Genomic DNA, 21,856 nt, shown 5'->3' with positions numbered 1-21,856 from the left:
AGGATACACTGCAGAGGTATATTTTGGGGCATTTTTGCTTGATTGACAGGTGTCTTAGTCCAGTGTTTCCCCTACCAACTTAACACCACCCCCTGAAAGAAACAAAGGTATTTTGTTATTTACCCGATTTGTGTGCACTTGTTTCATTTCAGCTCACTCTGAGAGCTTTTACCACATTTTTCTCTCCCTTCTCCTTCTTCTCTTCTGCTCTGTCTCACCAAACACACACACAATGGAGTAGAGGAGAGACAGCTGAAGCTAGTCCTGTTAATGTTCATAAGTGTAATAAAAGTTTCCCAACAAAAGTAATTCTTTAATGTAAACTATCTAAGACCAAAGATGGTCAGATGTTAACCCCAGAGCAGCCAAGCTCCTTTTTCTATTAAACTGATTTGGAGAAGTGGTATGGAGGTGATGTATTGTAGTGTGCAGCACCCGCCACTAGAGGTCAGTCTCTTTGTTGGTGGACAAGTGAAAAACTAGTGAACTAGTGAAAAAGAAAAATGCTGTTGCCCCTGTTTGGGAGCATTTGGGTTTAGTCCAAATGACAAAGGTGTGCAAAAAAAAAAAAACAAAAAAAAAAAAAACGGCAGACCACTGATTCGTCAGAGCGGCATAGTGTAATGAGTGTGTAACATCTGAGTGAGTGTGAGAGAGTGAGCAGCTGAAAATGACATGAATGTGCACTGAGCAGAGGAAAAGGTGAGCAGTGAAGTTGTCGGTCTGTCAGTAAATGTACAGTGTAGGTTTGAGTTTGTCAGTGAATAATGGCTGCAGATTCTCAAGACCAGAGCAAAGCTCCTGTGTGTGTTGTTTGCCAACTGCAGGAATAGTGTGGTTGTTACGATCAGCTCTGCTCCGCCAGGGACACTATCTACAGTGGAGTAGAGTCATGTTGAGCTGTTTTACACACATATCATCATAATACCACAGACCCTGCTGACATGTCAGGAAGATAAAGGTATGAAAAAACATTCACCAACAAAGCCAAGAGTTAATTTTCCAAAGATGTGTATTTTGCATATTGCACCACTTGCTGTGATGTTAACAGTTAGCATGCTAGCAAACAAACCGGCCAACCGCAAACCCCCACCTCCCAAAACAGTCACCTTGAGGGAAACACCATAGTTGTAAATGTTTGTTCTTCTTATGTTGGATTAATGCACAAAATAAACACTTCAAAATTTCCTTTAAGAAAGGAGTAGATACTTTACTTTTTATATCTGATGGCTAAATCCAGTGCACTTGCAAACTTAATGAAGTCCTGAAATACTGATTAATGATGTTTTTCTGGTGCCTGTTGTTTTCTTTTACAAACTGAGAAACAGACCTATTCACTCCGGTGGAACAACAAGAAGATGAAATGCACATTAAACATGTAGCTGGGCAAAACATATCAGGCAAAAGGGTAACAACTAAAATATGAAGTTTGAAGAAATATTTCCACAAATTCCAAACAACAAAAATACAATTTCACTGTGAATCGCAGGCGTGGCCTCCATACTTCACCCCTTTTATCACCACACCGCGACAGCTTGGGTATTGCGGAAGACTCAATTTCCCAAAGTGAATGTGGTAAAAACCTGATAAAAATATCACACCAGCCAAAACTCCATTAGAAACTTTAATATGATCAGTGACTCAGCAGCATGCACAGTGCACAGTACGTACAGCACAAACAACTGACATGTTAGTGTTTTCAACACCAATTTCATCAGTAAAACCCACAGATATTAGAGACTCCTCATCTCTGCTCACATGATTAATGCTTCAAGGCTGAAAGATTGGTGTGCACAATCAGTCAAGTGAAAGATAATACACCTGGAATAAGTAGATAAAAACACAGAAGCTGCCTTTTCACCATTTCCTGTGGTGTGATCGAATGCGACAAATCTGTGTTGAGCTAAATGTTTGAGTCTTTTCCACAAAAATTGTTGAAAAGGTAGCCACAAATGAATTATTCCCAGCATTCTGCACCATTACCACAACAATCATTAACCACTTTACAGATACGTCTCATGGCAATATAACCTTCAAGGTGAACCGTGCTACATATGTGCTTTGGTGCTCGCAAAAAGTTTCCAATCAGTCCTGTTTACAGTTACCATTGCAGACACAATCCATGCCATGCAAGCATGATGCTGCCAGGAAACTTACTGGGCATTGGTTGAGTCCATACTGTACTCCTCTTGATACCTGGACGCAGCACACATGGACACAGATAGGCAAAGGTTAGGAGAGAGCGGGGTTGAGGAAGCAGGGAAGGGAAGGAAAAGGGAAAGAGCAAGAAAAGGATGCCACTCAGGATGCCAAATGCATTTTTTTTGCATTCACTTGCATCTTGAGACAGAATGCAACCATTTTCTAACCTTGAGGAAGGATCTGAACAAAGTTTGTGCAGCAAGAAAGTCCAAGATGGGATCTGATATTATGTTTGGTTGTTGATATTCCTTTTGGAATATCAGTATACCCAAAACATGCAAATACTTGGTATGTTGATTAAATCAATGTCTCCAAAAGTTGCATCAGATCCCATGTTTAAGCAGCTACTTCTTACTGCACATTAAAGGCCTATTGTCAAGACTTTGACATATTTCTGTGCAATTAATTCATAGGGCACGTGCAAGGAAAACACATTAAGTTAATCAAAATAACTTTTCAGCTAATTAAAGAACAGATCAATGCAAACCACAGGGGACCAGTGGACACACCCTTTTGGTCAATCTCATAGGCTGCCATATTGAGATGACCATGGAGAAAAGAAGTGTGTAACACCGAGTGGACTGACAGACAGGGAGACAAACCCAGATATTGATTTTAATGACAATTCTGTTTGGCTCTGGGGGTCAAAGGTTAAAGACACAGTTTGATTTGATGCAGAACAAATTGACTTGTGCAGTGTATGGCTGTGACTCCCTCTGAAAACCAATTACTGAGGCTGAACCACAAAGTAATTTGTTCTGTGACAAGGCACACATTAATTTCAAAGATTCAAAATTGCAAATGAAATCAACCTTGCAAGACCAGACAAACAAAGCGCAATGCAGACAGTTGAATCAGTGGCCAAAGGAGCCCTGGTGATTCAGGCAATAGACTTTTATCACAGCGAACAATTTAACTTGGCGTACCTGATAACACGTGGGTGTAATAACATTAATTATGGCTGCCTTCCCTTTAGGTGCTCCAGATCAAGAGGCCTGGTATTGGTACATGAAATGCAGCCATCATTAATATTATTAGTTACAATTGTGCCTTTTCTGTTATGACCAAAGTCCAAAGCCTGCTGTGAAAAAGCTCTAGTAAATGTAGCAGAAAACAATAGTACCCTTATCTCCTTACAGAAATGTACTGACTAAGATACACAAGAGGAATAGACAGTGGAGCTTTTGTACCAACGGTTTTTGTTCTGTTGTTCTTGACAGTCAGTCCTGATACAGTAAAGGTTAACGATTTTTACAATCCTGAGCAGGACAATATACAAGCAAAACTACAAATGAACTTACACTTCTGTATAGCTGATTAGTTTTGATCCATATTGTTCCAAAGCTTGGAATTGGACAGTTTAACTTGGTGTGATTAATTGCATTAATTATAGCTTCCCTCCCTGAAGGATGTTCCAGCTCAAGATGCCCAGTATTCGTACACAAAAATGAAATGAAGCCATCATAAACATTAGCAGTTACGTTTGTGCCTTTGCCCATGTTGTCCAATTCATATTATTATTGGCATACAGTTCAGTTACTCTGATTGATAAAAAGGAATCATGTTGTATTGTTTTGAGCTGTGCAATACAATTGAGAGACATTAATGCATTCATTTTGAAATGTCTTCTGATGCTTGAAACCAGTGTAAAGTGAATTATTAATTAGTTGAGTATTAGATCTATCAAGGTTTTTGTTCTGTTCTTGTAATTTATTAACCTGTGAGTATACTGAGTCTGATGACTAAGATGCATTCAATTTCTAGGGCAAAGCACAACTAAAAATATCAATTTCAGCAAAAGTAGTTGGACAAAAATAATATTTAGGTTGGCATCCCTTTGAAGTTTGTGAGTGATCACAGCCTGACTGCTGATCAACAGTGTACAGAAAAGCTAAAAGCATCTGTGTTGTAAACAGGTCATTAATTGTCAGTTCAGGCTTTGCTGAAAAGTTTTGAGTAACACTTTGTCATACCTAAATGGACTAATGGAATATCCATTAAACCCAGGAAACAGCAAAGCCAAAGAGAGGACCTTCACAATTTCAGTAATCAATCAATAATCTTTTGCCCTGAAATCATCAGCTGTGGGATTTGACAACAGTCAAATGGCTTTTTGACAAAAGAGGAATTTCCACAATGTTAATTCAGCTGTACCTTTCTAGTGATGTTAATCACGTGAAGACGATTCCAAAAAGCTCAGGGTTATGAAAACAATCGTTACCTGATGTTTTGTTATTCAGGTTCTTGTCTGTAAGCGACCTTGAATGAACTGAACATCATTTGTATGAGGTTTTAGGTAATATTAAATTCATTTCACTTTAATTAAGACCTGTATTGCACATAAAAGGGAGATAAAAGATACAAAAAAGATGGATTGCCTGACATTTTGGAGATTTTCTGATAAGAGCAAACAGTGATACCCCAATAAATTGGTCAGCTGATTAATTATTTGGCCCTTTAAGATAATCAGCAATGGCTGATGCCCAAACACACACGAGGCCGATAAACAAACAATGTCTGCAGACACATCTGCAGGCAGCCCTGTCAGTGTGGCTGCTGTAGTGTGATGTTAGTGCTTCTAGTTTTGGGAAGATGGTTAAAAAGTTAGCTTCAAGTCCTGTTCTATAATACTTGTATTCTTCAGTAAATGTTCACCTACATTTCCACTGCAATGGCACTGTACCCTGCTCTCCCTTAAAGACACATTCTGAAACCTACATAATAACCCCATGTATTTTTCTATCTAAAACAACGCATTACTTGCTAGGATAATCATTTATATTAGACTGTAATGTGCATGAAATAATGAAATTATATGACTGTTCTTTGATTTGATATCAGCGTTATATATCTGTCATCAGCCAATGAAAGACTCATATTGCTCAACCACTAACAGCAAAGTTGAACTGTATTGAAGGACATGCAAAAGACTACCAGTGACATTCACTATGTGCCAAATGCCCCTTCAAAAGTCAGTTCAGAGGTAAAATAAAGCAATTAGGAAATTATTGTCAGTCTGTTTATCAGGGATACTGTACATAACAACAAGACCAACTCCTCTGCTGTGATCTCACTGTCCGTTTGGCAGCTATCTGACAGTGCCTTAATGAGTAATAAAGATGCTATCTGGCTGCTAAGAGCTTTAGCTCTATAAAAGGTATGATAAACACAGGCTCTCTATGCCTCCATTAGTTTACAACTGATGCATTCGACACACTGCATCTGCTCTTTCTTTTTTACTTTATCATAAACCAAAAGAAAATTAAGAAGTCCTAATGTTCATGCAGTTAGCATCATGTTGCCCTTCACATCTTACAAAAGTATTAAAACCCACACAATGAAATGAAGAAGCCAACTGAATCTCACCTCCTTGCAGCAGATGTGGAATCACAAGCATGAGTCGAGCTCCTGTGACAACAAGTGTAAAATGACCAGCACTTTCAAAGTATCCTTTCAATTACATTCACTGAGAGCTGCCTCAAGGACTGACAGATATAAAGTGGGAGGACCTACTGCACGTTCCCCATCTCTGCAGCAATTTCAAGGACAAATGGGATTTGTAGTTTTCAATCTGTTTGCATGCATCAGGAGGATTGGCAACATTCCCTCGTACACTATAGTTGCCTTGCAGTTCCTCGCATGCCACAGAGGCAGCTCAAGTTCTCCTCTCCAAAAATATGACTAGTTGGTTCTAGCACAGCAACTTGACACCTGGTTAAGAAGGAACTCAGCAGTTTTAAAAAGGACAAGAATGAAAATACAATAAAATAACAAAGATTCCACCCTGCAGCTTTATTATTCTGGCCATGTTAAAGTTCTTATCTATACATGCAGCTGCTGGACAAAACATCATCAACACCTACAAACTCTCTTCTACAGAAAACTCAAACTCAAGTTTCTGACTGTCTGGCAAGTGCCCATTAAAACCTTATAATAGAACACCTCACAAGTACTTCTGGTCGACAGCTAAACCTCTGTTCTAAATCTGTCTGCAGGTATATTAAACTGCAGGTAACCATAGCAACAGTCCCTCCATACCTCTTGTGCTACTTTACCAGCTACAAGACCTAACCAGATGTTACACTGAGTATGAGCAACCTCTGAAAAATGTAAAGATGGAAAAATATGAATCATGATGACTTTTTCATGATGTATTATTACTCGCTGTCGGCATTAGATAGGGTGTATTAGATCATTATGGGTAATGTTAGAAATGTTAGATTTGTTTAGTAGTTGTACTGGACTTTTTATATTATAATTGTAGTATTATGTCAATTATTTGTCAGGTATGTAATTCCTTGAACAGGCTGCAAAAACTTGCGTCTCTTAGTGCCTGCATTTGTGCACAAATCAAGAATTTTAAGTTCATTTCCTCTCATAACATGATTTTCTTCTTGTTGCTGCAGTTTAATGTTTGAGTTTCACATTAGAGGGATGCTTCACATTCATTTGCTGTGGAAGTGGAAGTAGCCCTTGCTCCATTAGCTGAAGTGATTCATAACGGGAATTCCGATTAAACAGAAATTAGCATTATAACTGTGGCAGTTACCTTCAGATCAATTTTATCCACAAGCTTAACATAAAATAAACTTACAGGCATATATTTCCTCTGATTTGTGCAAATATACTGCAACCTCAAAAGATCAAAACTCAAACTCAAGCTTCACAGTTTCAAAGTTTAATTTTATATATGAAGAACATCAGTTTAAAAGCTTGTTGTGCTGCGTGCAGTTTTCATGGTTTCAGTTAATTTTAGCCTAACATCTTCTTTAATTTATTATTTTCTAATGGCAATGGCTTAATGAGCAGGAACAGCTAAAGTTTACCTCAAAAAGTACTGCATTTACTACTTTTATATACAGTATAGCAATGACACTGCTGAAATAAAACTCAGAAAGACTGACTGACAAAATGTGCATTGTTATTGGAAATTTTAGTCACTGTGTATAGTTTCTAGAAGTGTATGATTTTTTCCCAAGTTCTAGTGTTAAAAAAGTAATCCTAAATTGCAATAAATCATCATACCAAATCGCTATACTTGTAGAATCACAATACTTAAGAACTGCAATACATTTTGAATTGGCAAAGTAGCATGATAGTATCGAATCCCAGCCCTACTTTACAGTGAAGTAGTAAAGACCTGTTGCCCAGCAGTTCTGGACTTTTAATGAATTAGGACTAGATTTGACCAAGAAAAATGAAAAGAAACATATCAGAAACAAATTATCAATTAAAGCGGAGTAATTTATATATGCCTTAAAATGTGTCTGGTAGACATTTTTAATTATTTATTTTCTACTTGTCTGTATTGAACAGTATCCATTTATCCATAAACAGTTTCACAGATAAAGATGCTCATGATATTGTGTTCCCCTGTTGGTGCTCTAAGTGTGTGCAGGGTACAGATTGAGTTAGTGTCTACAAGTGACTCATAAGAGAAACTATGGACCCATTAACAGAATTCAAACAAGTTCTGTACAGAGAATATGATCCGGTCAGAGTGCTTTCCTCCCTTTCCTTGCAAACATCTCAGACTTGAAGGTTTGTGTTGGTGCTACTCTGCACAGCCCAGGTTGAGAATGTTTTCATGAGCACGGGTTATCCACAGCCAGCTGTGCGAGCTCTTGAGTTTGGGGGCTTTGCTCAAATTACCCATCATTCTCACATTCTTCAGGCCTTCTAATTGATCCTCTGCTAATTAAAGCTTGCAAGAAGCAGAAGACAAGTGACTTGTGATCGATATTTTTGGCCTGTGCATCCACACAAGTGCTGCATATAGTACATATACACTTGTTATTTACAACACACAGCCAGGCACGCACGCATTATCTCAGTGTTACAGAGAGTTAATTAAAGGCCACTAGCATTTGTTTAGATGCATCCTCCTGATAGCTAAGGTCTATTTAAAAGTTCATTTTGTTTAAGGGCATGCATAGCAACCAGAGCACTCATTATTTTCGAGTTTCAACTCTCAAGTCAACTGCTGAGAGATTTCATCCTCCAGTTTTAATGAACAATAATGATGGACAACATGTAATTTACCCCAAGGACCAAATTAAAAACCACTCATTAAACCTCGGGTGCTCAAATCAAAATGAAAGCGTAATTGTTCCTTGAAAGCAGAGCGCTATAAATAAACATATGACAAAAGGGAGGAGGACTTAAGCAGTCTGTGCAATAAATAAGAAACGTGAAATACTGCACAAAAATTTACAACTACAGTTTAATCAAGCAATAATTTTAAAAGAATGCAAAGAATGATCAGATGGGAAACTGATTGGTAAAGAAAACGTCTAATGATAAAGTATGACACATAAAGCACCATGCTGTATTAAGCAAGCGACAACAAAAACGCCAAGAGAAGATGAAATAGTAGCTTCTCTTTTGTTACATTTACATTCATCTCTCTACTTGCGTCCATTAGCTTCCTGCTATTTCCAAACTGACTACTGCTTACAGCAAAAGAAATTCTAATTTATCTGCAGAGTAAGAAGTTCTCTAACCTACAGCAGCTTGTACCTTACTGTGTTTGGAAGGGGGGAGTGGTCTCAATATTTGGATCTACACTGGATATTTACAGTTCATGCTTACACGCATCTAAATGATTGTATAAGATGCATAATATACTGCACCAATTAAAGAGGATAACTGCATCAAAGTGTTCACAGTGAAATAATAAAGCTGTGTGGGAGTACAGGAACAAGCTGGATTTGGTGCACAGAAGAATTTCCAAATAAACTGAGTTAAGGATTTTTTTAAATAAAATCTGTCTGGAGGCTCAGTTTACTAGCAGAGCAATTTATATGAAATTGTCAAATTTTAAAAAAGAAGTTTCAGTGAACTTAAATTATGGTTCCCATTTCTATCTACACAGTCAGCAGGAGGGCTGCACAATAAATCGAAAAATTATTGAAATTGCAATATGGCCAAGTGTAATTTCCAAATCGTAGTACCAGCAACTAATCGCAATTTTTTGAAAAAGGAAAAATGTTTGCAAAAACTGCATTATACTGAGATATTACAGTCCTGCAAAGATGCTCTGGGCAACAAATCTTGTTCTCCAGATGTAATAAAACATGTTTGTTTGATACAGACACAAGCAAATATGAAAATTTTAATACAAAAACGGTCATTCCCACTAATCATATCTCATATTGTAATCGCAATTTCAGTCAAAATAATCGCAATATGACTATTTTACCAGATCGTGCAGCCCTAGTCAGCAGGCCATAAACCTCAAACATAGACAGTTACAATTTATCTTTTTATGCAAAACTGATTTAAGCTATCAGTAACTGATACTCTGAACTGACAACAAACGGATTTAATTGTTGCAATATATTTACTATAATAAATCATAAAATGACCATGGTTTGTCATCATGGATCAAAAGAACATGTTAAGGTGAAACAGTCGCTTCTCAGGCATCAACAATTCAGCAGCGGTGACCCCGTTTGAAATCTCTATTCCAGGCCAGAATAACTGTTTTTGTTTGCCCAGTTTATGTTTAATAGAGTTCAAATTAATGCCGAATGTTTGCCGAATTAGTTAGTGTCTAGGTCATAAGAAATCATTAACAATCTTGTAGAAGCTGTAGGTGTTTGTAACGGTTAAACTGAGCAATATGTTAAGTCCAGAGTGTGTATTTTCAGAGCAGTGGGCTTTTGTTTTCGGGATAATGGGCATAACTTTAAGTTTGTAAGCCGTTTGTAACTCTCAATTGTCTGTCAATATAAAGTGGAGGACTCATCTTTGCTTGTTTTTGTCAATTTACTTGGTGGTACACGTCCTGCTCTTCTGTGGAGCTTCCCCAAGTCTGTGGAGGAGGGGGTGGGGAGAAATCGCTTGCCTCCACCATAGATTGTATATCAGATATGATTTCAACCTATTTCATATACAGTCTAGGACTCCAACTTGCTATTTAGAACGCAGTACTCATTGTGGCATGCACAATCGCTACATATTGGTCCTCCAAATATGATCATTTTCATGCAGAGAAATTACAGACACTCTTACTGATTCCTCCTGAAAACCTACACTAATCCGTTCTTCTGCTTGATCTAGTGGCTAATTGTCTAAAGCACATATCATGTACTCATTATAGCTTAGCTTCACATTCTTAGGAGGGCCTTTGCTGCATATTTCACTCTGTGTCCCAGATTTCCCTCATCCATTGAATTGTCAATTAAAGGGGAAATGCAAACCCAGCTAAATATAAAAATGAATGTATGATGAAAACTGTCAAAGCATCAATCAAACAGTGGATGACATACAAGACTTTGGGGTAAAAAACAGAAAATGTACTACAAAATAAAGCAGAAGTGCTGTAGACTGGACAGGGGAAGATTAAGTGTTGCTGATATTGTATAAAGTCTATGCTGCATATTAGTCGATCAAAATGCCTGCTTTTTATCAATTTCAGCTGATATCCAGCAAAAAAACTCAACTCATCCTGCATAATATACTGGTGTAGCCTTAATGAAATAATGGCTAACAGTTACCACTGGACTCTAAAATTCAGACTGATTGCACACCAACAGACCAAAACAAATGCCCATTTTCCAACAGATTTTTTGCGGAGAAGCAATGTGGTGGCGAGGCAAGATGAAGCCAAAATAAATCTGCGTGAGTCTTTTCTGTTTTGACCACATCCTGTGTTTAAAAGATGGTCAATCCCTCTGTTCTTGAAGATCCTCCAAGACTCATTTAGTCTCTTTACAGCCTACAGTATTTAGCTGCCAATACTGTATAGGGAATCCTATATACACACAAACACTAAAAGGGATTCCCAGGTGCTCTCTTGATCTCTTTATAGGTTGGCTGTGTCGTACGATGGGCCAGATTATTGATTCAGTTACTCCTCCCTCCTCATCCTCTCATTTTCAAGCCAGCTGGACACAAATCCCACGCTGATCACATTTCACAACCTAGAAAGCTCACCGGTTCCTGACAACATCCTGTCAGCCTGCAGCGGACCTGCTGAGAATTTAGAAATATGACAAAACCTTTTACTTTATTTTTGAAAGCAGAGTCAAGTGACGGGAGGACAATCTTATTTTTCCATTTAAGATATAAGAACTTGCCAAGATTGGCAACCTAACCCTAATCAATGGTTGACAGTGGTCCAAATCTGGTTGCCTAGGGCAACTAGCCAACTGGTGCATTAGGTTTTACAGCCTCAGCCATTGCACATATTGTGCATTAGATCCTCATACAAACAGTCTGGCATGGCAATATAGCTACAGTCAATATTGTTCAACTTCTCAAAAGTGACTGGATGCCAGTCTGCTCTCAGACCATTTGTCAGCTGACTAAGATGTTGATCACTCTGACGCATCATCACCACAACCACCTACAGTACACCAGCAACAACACGAGCTTCATCATCTCAATCACTGTCATCATCACACACATCACAGTCCATGTTCATTATTTCCAAATTTATCATATCACTGCAGCTGTGGCTATATGTCCCTGCTGTCTTTGTCTGCTTCATCCTCATCCTTTACTTTCAATAATGTCAGTATCATACCTATGCATCGTTTTGATCATCACTGTCTAGTTTCTTGCAAATCTTGGACAGCGGTGATGGTCAACTTATCACTTCGCAAATGTCAAATTTAAACTGGTCTTCATCATCGCTATAATTATTAATAGAATTTAGTGTTTTGTTATAATCATCCTCACCATATACAGTCCACACATCCAGCTATACATCTGACTAGTTGACAACTGATAATACATAAACCTGATTGTTCTGTCATCTAGAGCTCAATCCTACATTCATTATCATAAGAATGAGTAGTACATCATCTTGACCGTAGTCATATTTTTTTTTTGCATCCTTAGCTCAGAGCAATCTGCTTTTTGTTTTCATAATGCTTACAAGACTGCAAATACTGTAGAGATTCAGCTAAGACTGTCATCCTGAACATGTGATTATTTTAATGAAAAACATCAAAAGGTTCAGGAGGATGAACAACATTTTAGTAGTGCCACTTTTGCATACTTACAGGTGCTGGAAATGATAGATGTAGCTCAAATTGGTTAAAGGCATTCATTGCCAAGAGTGCACAAGATCTCAAGCTGGGCCATTAACATTACCACACTGTATTTGCTAAAGGAGACGATTATAAACAGAAAGATGTCAATCAGTGTCATCTCAAGCCCTCAGCAATTGTGACCCATCTTTCAAGTCAATTCATCTTCATTCTCAGAGTATGGGATTAACACTGACAGCTCTGTAACACACCATGAAATCCTTCCGGGTCTTTCACCCAAAATACAGCAACAAGCTACAGGCATTTTGCCACATTTTGCAGAGGTATGTGTATTCAGCTTACTCGAGGATTGTATTGCTTCATACACACACACATATATGAATATATATATATATATTTAGAAGTGCTTCAGTATTTGTTTTGAACTGCAGATTTCTCAATGGGTCTTGTGAAAGATGGAGGGCAAGCATTTCATGAATACTTAAAGACATACCAAGAGACATCACAGAGTAGAGCCTCCTGGTTATGATTTACGTCATAATCCTTTAATATTTGAAAGATTATTTTGCCGCATTTTTGCATCACATAATGATCTTCATCATTTTGACAACATTGTTATCCTGCATGGAATAGATGTGTTTACATGTCTCTCCTTGCCACTGTTATTGTTTGTTATCAAATATTAAAATGGAAGAAAATGCACTCCAGGAAACAGTGCATATTTCAGTGAACAAATCCCAGATTTCTGATCATGCCCAAAAATATCAATGCCCTCAAATAAATATTGACATGAAAAATGTGTGCAGTAAATACTGAGAGTGAGAACACACTGCACCACCAGCATATTGGCTGTGCAGTGGTCTCTGAAACACTGCCAAAACAGCACAATCTTTCTGTATTCAGCCAAACCAGCCTCGTACTACCTGCAGAAAAGAGTGCCAATGGCAGCATTTCTGCAGATCTCGAGTTTTTTGTCTCACTGAGAGGAAAAAAAAATACATTTAGTCACCCTTAGTTGTTAGAGGTTCAGCCCATCTCACACAAACCACAAACCAATTTGCCTAACAAATGGTAGGAGAGTGTCCTGATGGTGGAGGTCTGCAGGCACATTCTGCTGAGTGGTGCAGACATGTGCTAAAATATATATAAATATAAAAATGACAAAGTATGTCAGCATGATCCCCCTTGGTTTGCATTTTTATTTCTTCCATCAATCTTAACTTCAGCTTTGAATGCAGTGATATGATAAGATGTTTGCCACCCTATAAAAACATCAGGAACCATAAAATTGGAATGGGAATGCAGCATCTTCTGAATTATGTAATCACTATACACCGCAGCCATTAATGAATCCCATGATGCTGCTGAGAGAAAAATGATTGACGGCAGAGGCAATCATCCATCTGTCATGAAACTGACTCATACAGAAGAGGTGCACTGCTCGTGTTTATGTGTAACCCCAATAGAGAAAACACCGCCTGTGCCACCCGTTGCCTAACGATAATATCACAATTCACGGCTGGATAGATTTAATGGGATATTGATCACGGCGCAACTTTTGCCTAAGGATAATTACGAGCCAAGTTATTAAGAAGACTTTCTGCACCTTGCGCTCGCAGCATCATGTCATTTCGTGGATGCTGCGTGTGTGCAAGCGAGCGGCATTGAGAAACATGCGATCTGCGGCAGCTACCTTTGGCCGGCATCGCTCCCAAAAGAGCCCATGGTCCGGAGGGGGTTGACGGGGTTGACCCAGGTGGGCTCTGGGGTTTTCTGCACCTCGGTCTTGACGTCTGGGTCGATCTCCGAGGGCGAGGGCGTCAGCTTAGCGCCTGCCATGGCTCTGTCTCTGCCTCACCGGGTGCTACCTCCAGCAGAGAGCGGCCAATATGTTTCCTCCTCCTGTTGTCACAACAGGCAGCCTCCCCTCTCCTCTCCTCTCCTCTCCTCTCCTCTCCTCTCACTCAGAGACCCTCGCCGGAAAACCGCATCCCCGTCCCGTCTCACTGGTGCTGCTTCGCAGGGGCGGAGGGGGATCGTCTGCCTCGCTGCCTACCGCATCACACTGAGGCGAGCAGCAGCTTGTCTCCTGCTCATCTAGCGCTTCTCCATCCCTGATGGAGATCACTGAGGTCCCCCTGCGTCTCTGAGATTCACGCGTCGTCACGATGTAACGTCAAGAGCTCGGCCAACCCAACGGGCTCCCCGACCGGTTACATAACCGACATGGTCAAATCTAATGATCCGCGATTCCCTATTGATCGGGCCAATCATTCACCTTCATCACCAGGTCTTCTTGATTTCTGAGGCTTTAGATCCTTTCGAATTACAAATCCTGTTTTCACACACTTATCTTAATAATTAAAATGGTTATGAATAGAAGATGGAATTATGTAAGTCAAGCTGCACTCACTAGAGATCTTCACTGTTCAGTTTCCTGCAACTATCATTTTCACTACAGACACGCATAATCGGTATAATGAGAAGCCACAGACAAATGAGCAGGTGGCTTATAAACAAACACTCCATAAGCATGATCACACTGGTTTGCATGGAAACGCACGTGACACATGGAGAACAGCCTACAGGAGGAGGCACTGCTACTTAAATCTGACAAAAACAAACAGGAAAAGTGCCCCTTTAGATGCCCCAGTGGTCATTAAAATATGAGAAAGTGCCCTTTACAAGAACCTAATGTGCAATAAACAATGATGGAGTGCTCTCTAAGGTGCATTAAGTTCAACAAACCACAAAGCTAATAAGTTTAGAGACATGTCACATCTCTCATCTTCTCTTCTCAGGTTATCCATGGCAACGACGGCACATGCAGATGCAACGACCATAGATCCCTCAAATTTTGTGACCATTTTCTTTCAATCTGTTTGTTTTATTGGCTGCATTGCTTAAGCGTGCATTACCTATGAGAGAAATACACTTATAGACATTAGAAAAGGAAGTGTAGTGTTTGGATTAAAGAGCAGCTGATTTAGCATGGATTTTATTCCCACTCTCCTCCACTCCTCCTGGGATGGTCACACAACCAGCGATACATCCATCTGATCTGGCTGTGTGGTCAAAAGATGCTGCATGCAGTTTAGACTTAAGGCTGCTCCTGGCTAACGTCTGGACTGGAAAATTAAATGAATGAAAGGGGACCCAGGCTGACAAAGTAACAGGAAATCAGACTGTTGTGCCAACATCCTACAGAGACCAGATCCACCACAACGTCCTGGATTAAGCTGTTGCTCTTGACAGGTGGACCGGTTCTGAGCTGACAGGACGCAACAGGCAGCAGCAGGACTTATTTTTGCACTGCAGCCCTCTGTTGAGCAATGCTAATACATCATCATGATACCTTGTACCTTAAATAAGGGGGAATCCTGGAAGACACTGCTAAATTAAACAGAACTGTTGTAAATGATCCATAAAGTCTATCCTTTTTTTGGCAAGTAAACCCTTACTGAGCAGCAATTTTCAAAACCAATTGGTACACTGGCACACTAACTTAAAAAGCTAAATTAAAAGCAAAGATACTCACTGGCAAATACAGTTACAGCTAAACTTGCACCGTCATCCATTAGCCATGGGTTATTTGTTTTCTAATCCGTCTGACTTGCATGTGTTCGGAAAGTGAAAGAAACTGGAGCGCCTTAATGAGACAAATGGGAGAGAATATGACACAGATTGGATCGTGACCAACTCTACTGTGAGGTGAGAGTGTTAACAACTGGGCCACTGGGCCTCTCATGTTTCCTATTATAAGAAGTCATCAGTGCACACACACTTAAGGACTTTAAAATAAGTTCTGAATTTAACTCATAACCTGATATGGGTCATTAGCTGCAGGTGGCTTTGTAGTTGTACAATGGGTCAGATGTATAAGACAGGAGACAGTGCATGATGATATTGATGTCTCTCTGTCTGTTTTCAGTTCTTAGATTATACCATTTGGTGCCAAACATGAATTAAGCAGCAATTTGTAAAAACTGTTCATTAATCAATAAATCAGTCTTTATTTAAAGCATAATCTGAAGTGCTTTGCAAGTGTTTGACAAAATGTAGAATGTTAAAAATGGATTTAGAGACTAATACAGAACAAAAATAAATAATGAGAAGCTGTAAAATGTTGATAAAAAATACATTAAAACAAATAATAATTATAATACATATAGATATTGACACCACAAAAGTTATAAAACTCTACTTAAAGACCAAATAGATCTTCCAGAAAGGCTGTCCGAGCGGCTTGGAGGGTAATGGCTGTAATCAGTATCACAAAATGTTTCGTTCTGTTTCATGGAACAATTGTAAGAGGTCTGTAGATCATGATCATGACCTAGAGGTCTATTGACAGTCATGTGATTACAGGAAGCAATTTATTTCTAATGTAGCCAGAGCAGCAACACATGAGCTGAGCTCTCATTAGTAATGCATTTAGTAAACACATAATACAATCTACATTCACTGCACATGGCATTTTGGGTTCAGCCCTCAGGAAAGACATTAAATTATCTGTTGATAGTAACCTTGGGATTAGAGAGGCAGACCTGTGAGGAAAGGGTTGCATATTTAATCTGTGACTGGACAGGAAGGTCTGGGAGGTGAGAGGACAAAAACAACCACAACCTTTCACCAAAACAGCTGGTATAGATGTTTTTTTTTTTGTTTTTTTTTGATAAGCTACTTAACCCAGACTGTTGCAGTGAAGCAACTCAGTAGTCCCTGGTATAAAACAGAATCTAATGTACTGATTAACCCCAAGTTGTCAGTGTGTGTGTAACTGTATGGCATGTTTTATAATGTAATGTGTAAGTTAGCAGTTAACTTCCTCTGTATAAATAATGGTTGGCTGCTCCTGCACTCTTATCCTAATTGCAAAAAAGCATTATCCACCAGTTAAAACTGTAATGCATTTTATGGGAAATGAAAATATGCTGATCAATGAACAATGTGGAATTATTTAATCATGTGAAAAACAAATCTCCTGTTGAGGAGACTATGGCCTTTTCTAATTTCTCTATTTTGCACCTCCTCATCTCTTCTATCTTCCTGCCTGTGACCTGGAAACTGATAACAGCACACGCCATCTTGAGGGTAAGGATGTAAGAAAATATCAGATCAGTACACGTAAGTGTCGCTCAAACGCTGTATTGTGATATTATGATACATGCAAAGATTCATGGCAGTGGTTCATTTTGTTGTTTAAACCCCAACTGTTAGATAGCAGTGTTGTTATCCACTGTTGTGAATGCATAAAAACTTTTTTCACTTAGATTTTATGCTTTTACATATTAGATGGTTGTTTTTTTTCACTATGACAGTTTCCTAAAATGATAGAAAGGATGTCTCAATTCCTTAAATGCATCTTGAGAAGAGGATTGAGGAGAGAGGAGGCTTGGTGGTGATCAAGATGATCAAATGCACAATCAAACTTTTTGCCCTTCATTATATGTGTTATCAGCTCGTAAGGTGCTGTTCTAACTGCGTTTGTTAATGACATTTCTCCTTGGTACTACTTATGTTTTTATTGTTGAATGTAGTTTATACCCAAAGCTACTACAATAATCATGAGAAAGAGAGAAAAAAAATACATACTTTGTACATATAGATAGACGGACATGAGCATGTTTCTGTGTATGTATCACTCAATCATATGTGTCACTCTTTATTTGTATAGTACCTTTCATACAAACACTTGTAGTACGGTTAGGTGATGTGTACCAAACTGGCAAACATCGCAATGAACAATTACATTGTTGATATAATTTCTATATACTTTCTTTTATAAGCTTTATATGTATATATGTATGTATGTTGGGTATCAATTGCTCATTGAGGAGCACATATGCTTTTTTTTGGTTAAGTAAATCTAGCACAAGGTTCTATTATAATACACCGATCCTTCATTTTTGCACTGTATGGCTGACTCTCCTCAAAATACAACCCAAATTCTAAAAAAGTTGGGACAGGCTGAAAAATGTAAATAAAAAAAGAATGCAATGCAAGAACTTTGAGCTATATTCAGTTGAACCTAACACAAAGACAATATATTTATTGTTCAAACTGAATAACTTCATTGTTTTTCATTAATATACACTCATTCTGAGTTGGATGCCAGCAACATGTTCCAAAAACAGTTAGGACAGGGGCATGTTTACCACTGTGATACATCACCTTTTCTTTTAACAACACTCAGAAAGCATTTGGGAACTGAGGACACTAATTGTTTAAGTTTTGAAAGTGAAATTATTTGCCATTTTTGCTTGATATAAGGCCTGGGTGGTATAAAGGCATTACAGTAGAGCATGGCATGCTGAAATTCCACATATATGATTTTTAATACAACTTCAGATGCTAGTGCATTCAAGGTGCTGGGTTTTTGTCCTATTTTTGCACTTCTATATGATACAGTTTTGATGGGAGACAGGTCTGGACTGCAGGAAGGCCAGTCTAGTACCCAAATTCTTTTACTCCGATGCCAAGCTATTGAACACGTAAAAAATGTGTCTTGGCATTGTGTTACTGGAATGTGAAGGGACATCTCTGAGAAAGACATTGTCCAGATGGCAGCATGTGTTCCTCCAAAACCTATTATGCACCTTTCGGCATTAATGGGGCCTGTGACAGCTGGCCATGATGCTATGGGCACTAACACACTCCCATTCATCACAATTCTGAAATGTGGACTCGTCAAACCACAGCACACTTTCCCACTTTCCATCACTTCATCACAGATGAGCTCAGGCCCAGAGAAGTCTGAAGAATTTCTGGATGTTGTTGATATGTGACTTTTGCTTTGCATGCTAGAGTCTTAAATTGCATTTGCAGATGCAGTGACAAACTGTGTTTACTGACAACCATTTTCCTGAGTGTTCCCAAGCACATGTAGTACCCTATACAATTATGTGGGTTTTTAATGCAGTGCTGCCTGAGGGGTCAAAGATGACAAGCATTCAGTGTTGGCTTGTAGATGGTGAAATCTCTAAATTCTCTGTAATGCTTACAAGCGACTGAGCCATCCGTTTACCTCTCGAATGTTCCACACAGCTCTTTTTTAAGCATTCCACAACAATCCCAGATTTCTGTTGCTGCTGTCCAAGCTTTTTTGACACATGTTGCAGGCATCAAATGTAGAATGAGTGTAGCCTACATTCATCAAAACAACAACAACAACAACAACAACAACAACAACAACAATAACAATAACAATAATAATAATAACAATAATAATAATAATAATAATAATAATAATAATAATAATAACAATAATAATAATAATAATAATAATAATAATAATAATAATAATAATAAATAAATAAATAAATAAATAAATAAATAAATAAATAAATAAATAAATAATAATAATAATAATAATAATAATAATAATAATAATAAATAAATAATAATAATAATAATAATAATAATAATAATAATAATAATAATAATAATAATGATAATAAGACTGAATATTAAATATCTAGTCTTTGTCCTGTATTTAATTGAAAATCACTGCATTCTGTTTTTATCAACATTTCACACAATGTCTCAACTTTTTAGGAGCTGTGGTTCTACTTTTTAATCAGTTTTAAGGCATTTCAAATCACAATATTACAGCGGAAGAGGGTTCAGTAATCGATTACTGATAAGAAACTGATAAATGAGGAAGGCCTTGTGTCCTTACAAGTGCTTGTGTGTGTGTGTGTGTGTGTGTGTAGTGGTTTCAGTTGAGAGCAAGGAAAGCAAAGCCATAAAAAAAAAATAATAATAATTATGTATTGAGTTAGAACTGTTCTATAAAAAGATAGAGAAGAGGATGTAAACAGGTTCATCAGTAGTAGAAACAGTTGTAGAAGATTTGAGCACAGAGACACTTTGTGGCGAAGTAGAGAACTACAGATTGTGCAAGACCTATTTGATAACAGCAGCTGGGAAAAAAACCCACACTGTACTACAGGAAACAGGTACCAGCAGCCAGTGCCGACCTCATGTACTGTAGATGTAATGACACAGATGGCAGTATAGCCCTGGGTTTATCTCCTGTAAGGTTGTACTAATGTTGCACCCTTGAACAAGCTGCTCCTATTTACATGCTTCAAATACATGACAGAAGCCGGGAGGAACCTGCACCCCAAGCAGGGGAAAATAAGACAAGATAGGCTCTAATGGAGCAAAAAATAAGAGTAGAAAACAAAATCTAAAGGCAGTGGTGATTCTGTTAAATTTTAAACACGAATCAAATTTACATTCATTAAAGACTGGCTCGGTATCAGTTGCCAGCTCATACTCCCTTGCCAGACATGAATTCAGAATAGCGTTTTAGGACTGGTCAATATTTCCCATCTATGCTTAATTGTTATGATCTTACAGCCCTATTGACAGGCGTGTGCTCAGAGGATGCAGTTTATTTCCATTGTAGCAAGAGCTCTGAAATTATTGCAGCACGATTAGCCCCCTGAGTGGCTTCAGATTCACTCACTGGATATTTCATTATAGGTTCAAGCTGCAAAAATGCAGGGATATAGAACAGATAAAGAGAGCTGCAGTAAAGCCTATTAGCAGAGCACTGGGTATAGGCTGGTAAAGCATTCCACTCTCAAATTCTTGGCACATAAACTTGAAAGGATTCCAGTTTCTGCAAGATGAGTAACTTCCAGCCACTGAGATGAAAGAGAGAAGAGAGAAAAAAAAACAGGAAACTGAGTTTTGGGGACAGTGCTGATAAACCCAACACCAGGCTGTGTCATAGTGGCACTGATATCACATTTAAAGTCAGAGAAAAATGAAGCTGAGGGCACTGTTAAAAAATATGTGATCGTGGATAAGCTGGATAAAAATGTTATTACATGAGAGGAAACAAGAAAATGTACTCTAAATTAGGTTAACTGCGTACAGAAGTGACCAATTTCCTTTAATTTGTGAGCTACATTCAGGCTGCAGCTGATGATTATTTTCATTATAGATTAATCTACAGATTATTTTCAAATTGAATCAACTGTTTAGTAAGTATAATGTAAAAGGAAATGTGAAAAATGTTCTTTGCAATTTCCCAGAGCAAAGTGCTTATTTTGTCCAACCAACAGTCCAAAAGCAAAAGACTTTTATTGTCAGAAATGACAAAGAAAAGCAGCCAATCTTCACATTTAAGAAGCTGGAACCAGCAAATGTTCAACATTTTGGTCGAAAAATGATTGAAACAATTTATCAATAAAATAGTCTGTAATTAATTTTCTGTCAATCATCTAACCAACTATTCGACAAATTGTTGCAGCACTGAGCTACATTCTGCCTGTGAAAAAAGTCATAGTGACCAACCAGGCCTCCCCTCTGTAGGTCCATAATCATTAGGCGAGCCTCAGCTTCATGCTCCATACTGCAGATGGGCGTCGAGAGCTGTGATAAAGCTTCCTCTGTCAAAACATATTAAGGCAGTGAGCTGGCGCTGCTGTGGGCGAGCTGTCTGTCTGTGCACAGCATAGCCAGAGAGGAGGAAGAAGTCTAGCCAATGCCACTGGCAGCCTTACACACAGGAGTGTACACACGCACTCGAGCACACACACACGCACGCACGCACGCACGCGCACACACACACACACACACACACACACACACACACACACACACACAGAGGGATGATGCTTTTGCTCACCGACTGC

The 21,856-nt window shown here is 38.5% G+C and overlaps 1 protein-coding gene across 5 annotated transcripts in view; it reads right to left on the bottom strand.

Annotated features, from left to right (window-relative positions):
• kcnt1b (potassium sodium-activated channel subfamily T member 1b) overlaps positions 1-21,856 on the bottom strand; it is a 91,459-nt gene that overhangs the window by 50,616 nt on the left and 18,987 nt on the right. For 2 of the 5 annotated variants that reach the window (XM_084728392.1, XM_084728394.1), the window contains exons 1-2: positions 13,897-14,134; positions 2,158-2,196 (exon numbers count right to left, since the gene is read on the bottom strand). The exons of the other annotated variants lie outside the window; for them this stretch is intronic. In XM_084728392.1, the coding sequence (XP_084584518.1) occupies positions 2,158-2,196; positions 13,897-14,042 (185 nt within the window). In that variant the 5' untranslated portion in view covers positions 14,043-14,134. Of the gene's footprint in view, positions 1-2,157; positions 2,197-13,896; positions 14,135-21,856 lie in introns of those variants that run through there. 5 annotated transcript variants of the gene reach the window in all.

Source organism: Lutjanus erythropterus, chromosome 10 (assembly GCF_056507025.1).
Source record: "Lutjanus erythropterus isolate fLutEry1 chromosome 10, fLutEry1.hap2, whole genome shotgun sequence".
Taxonomy (NCBI): Eukaryota; Metazoa; Chordata; class Actinopteri; order Lutjaniformes; family Lutjanidae; genus Lutjanus; species Lutjanus erythropterus.
This window is presented reverse-complemented; position numbering and strand designations above follow the sequence as displayed.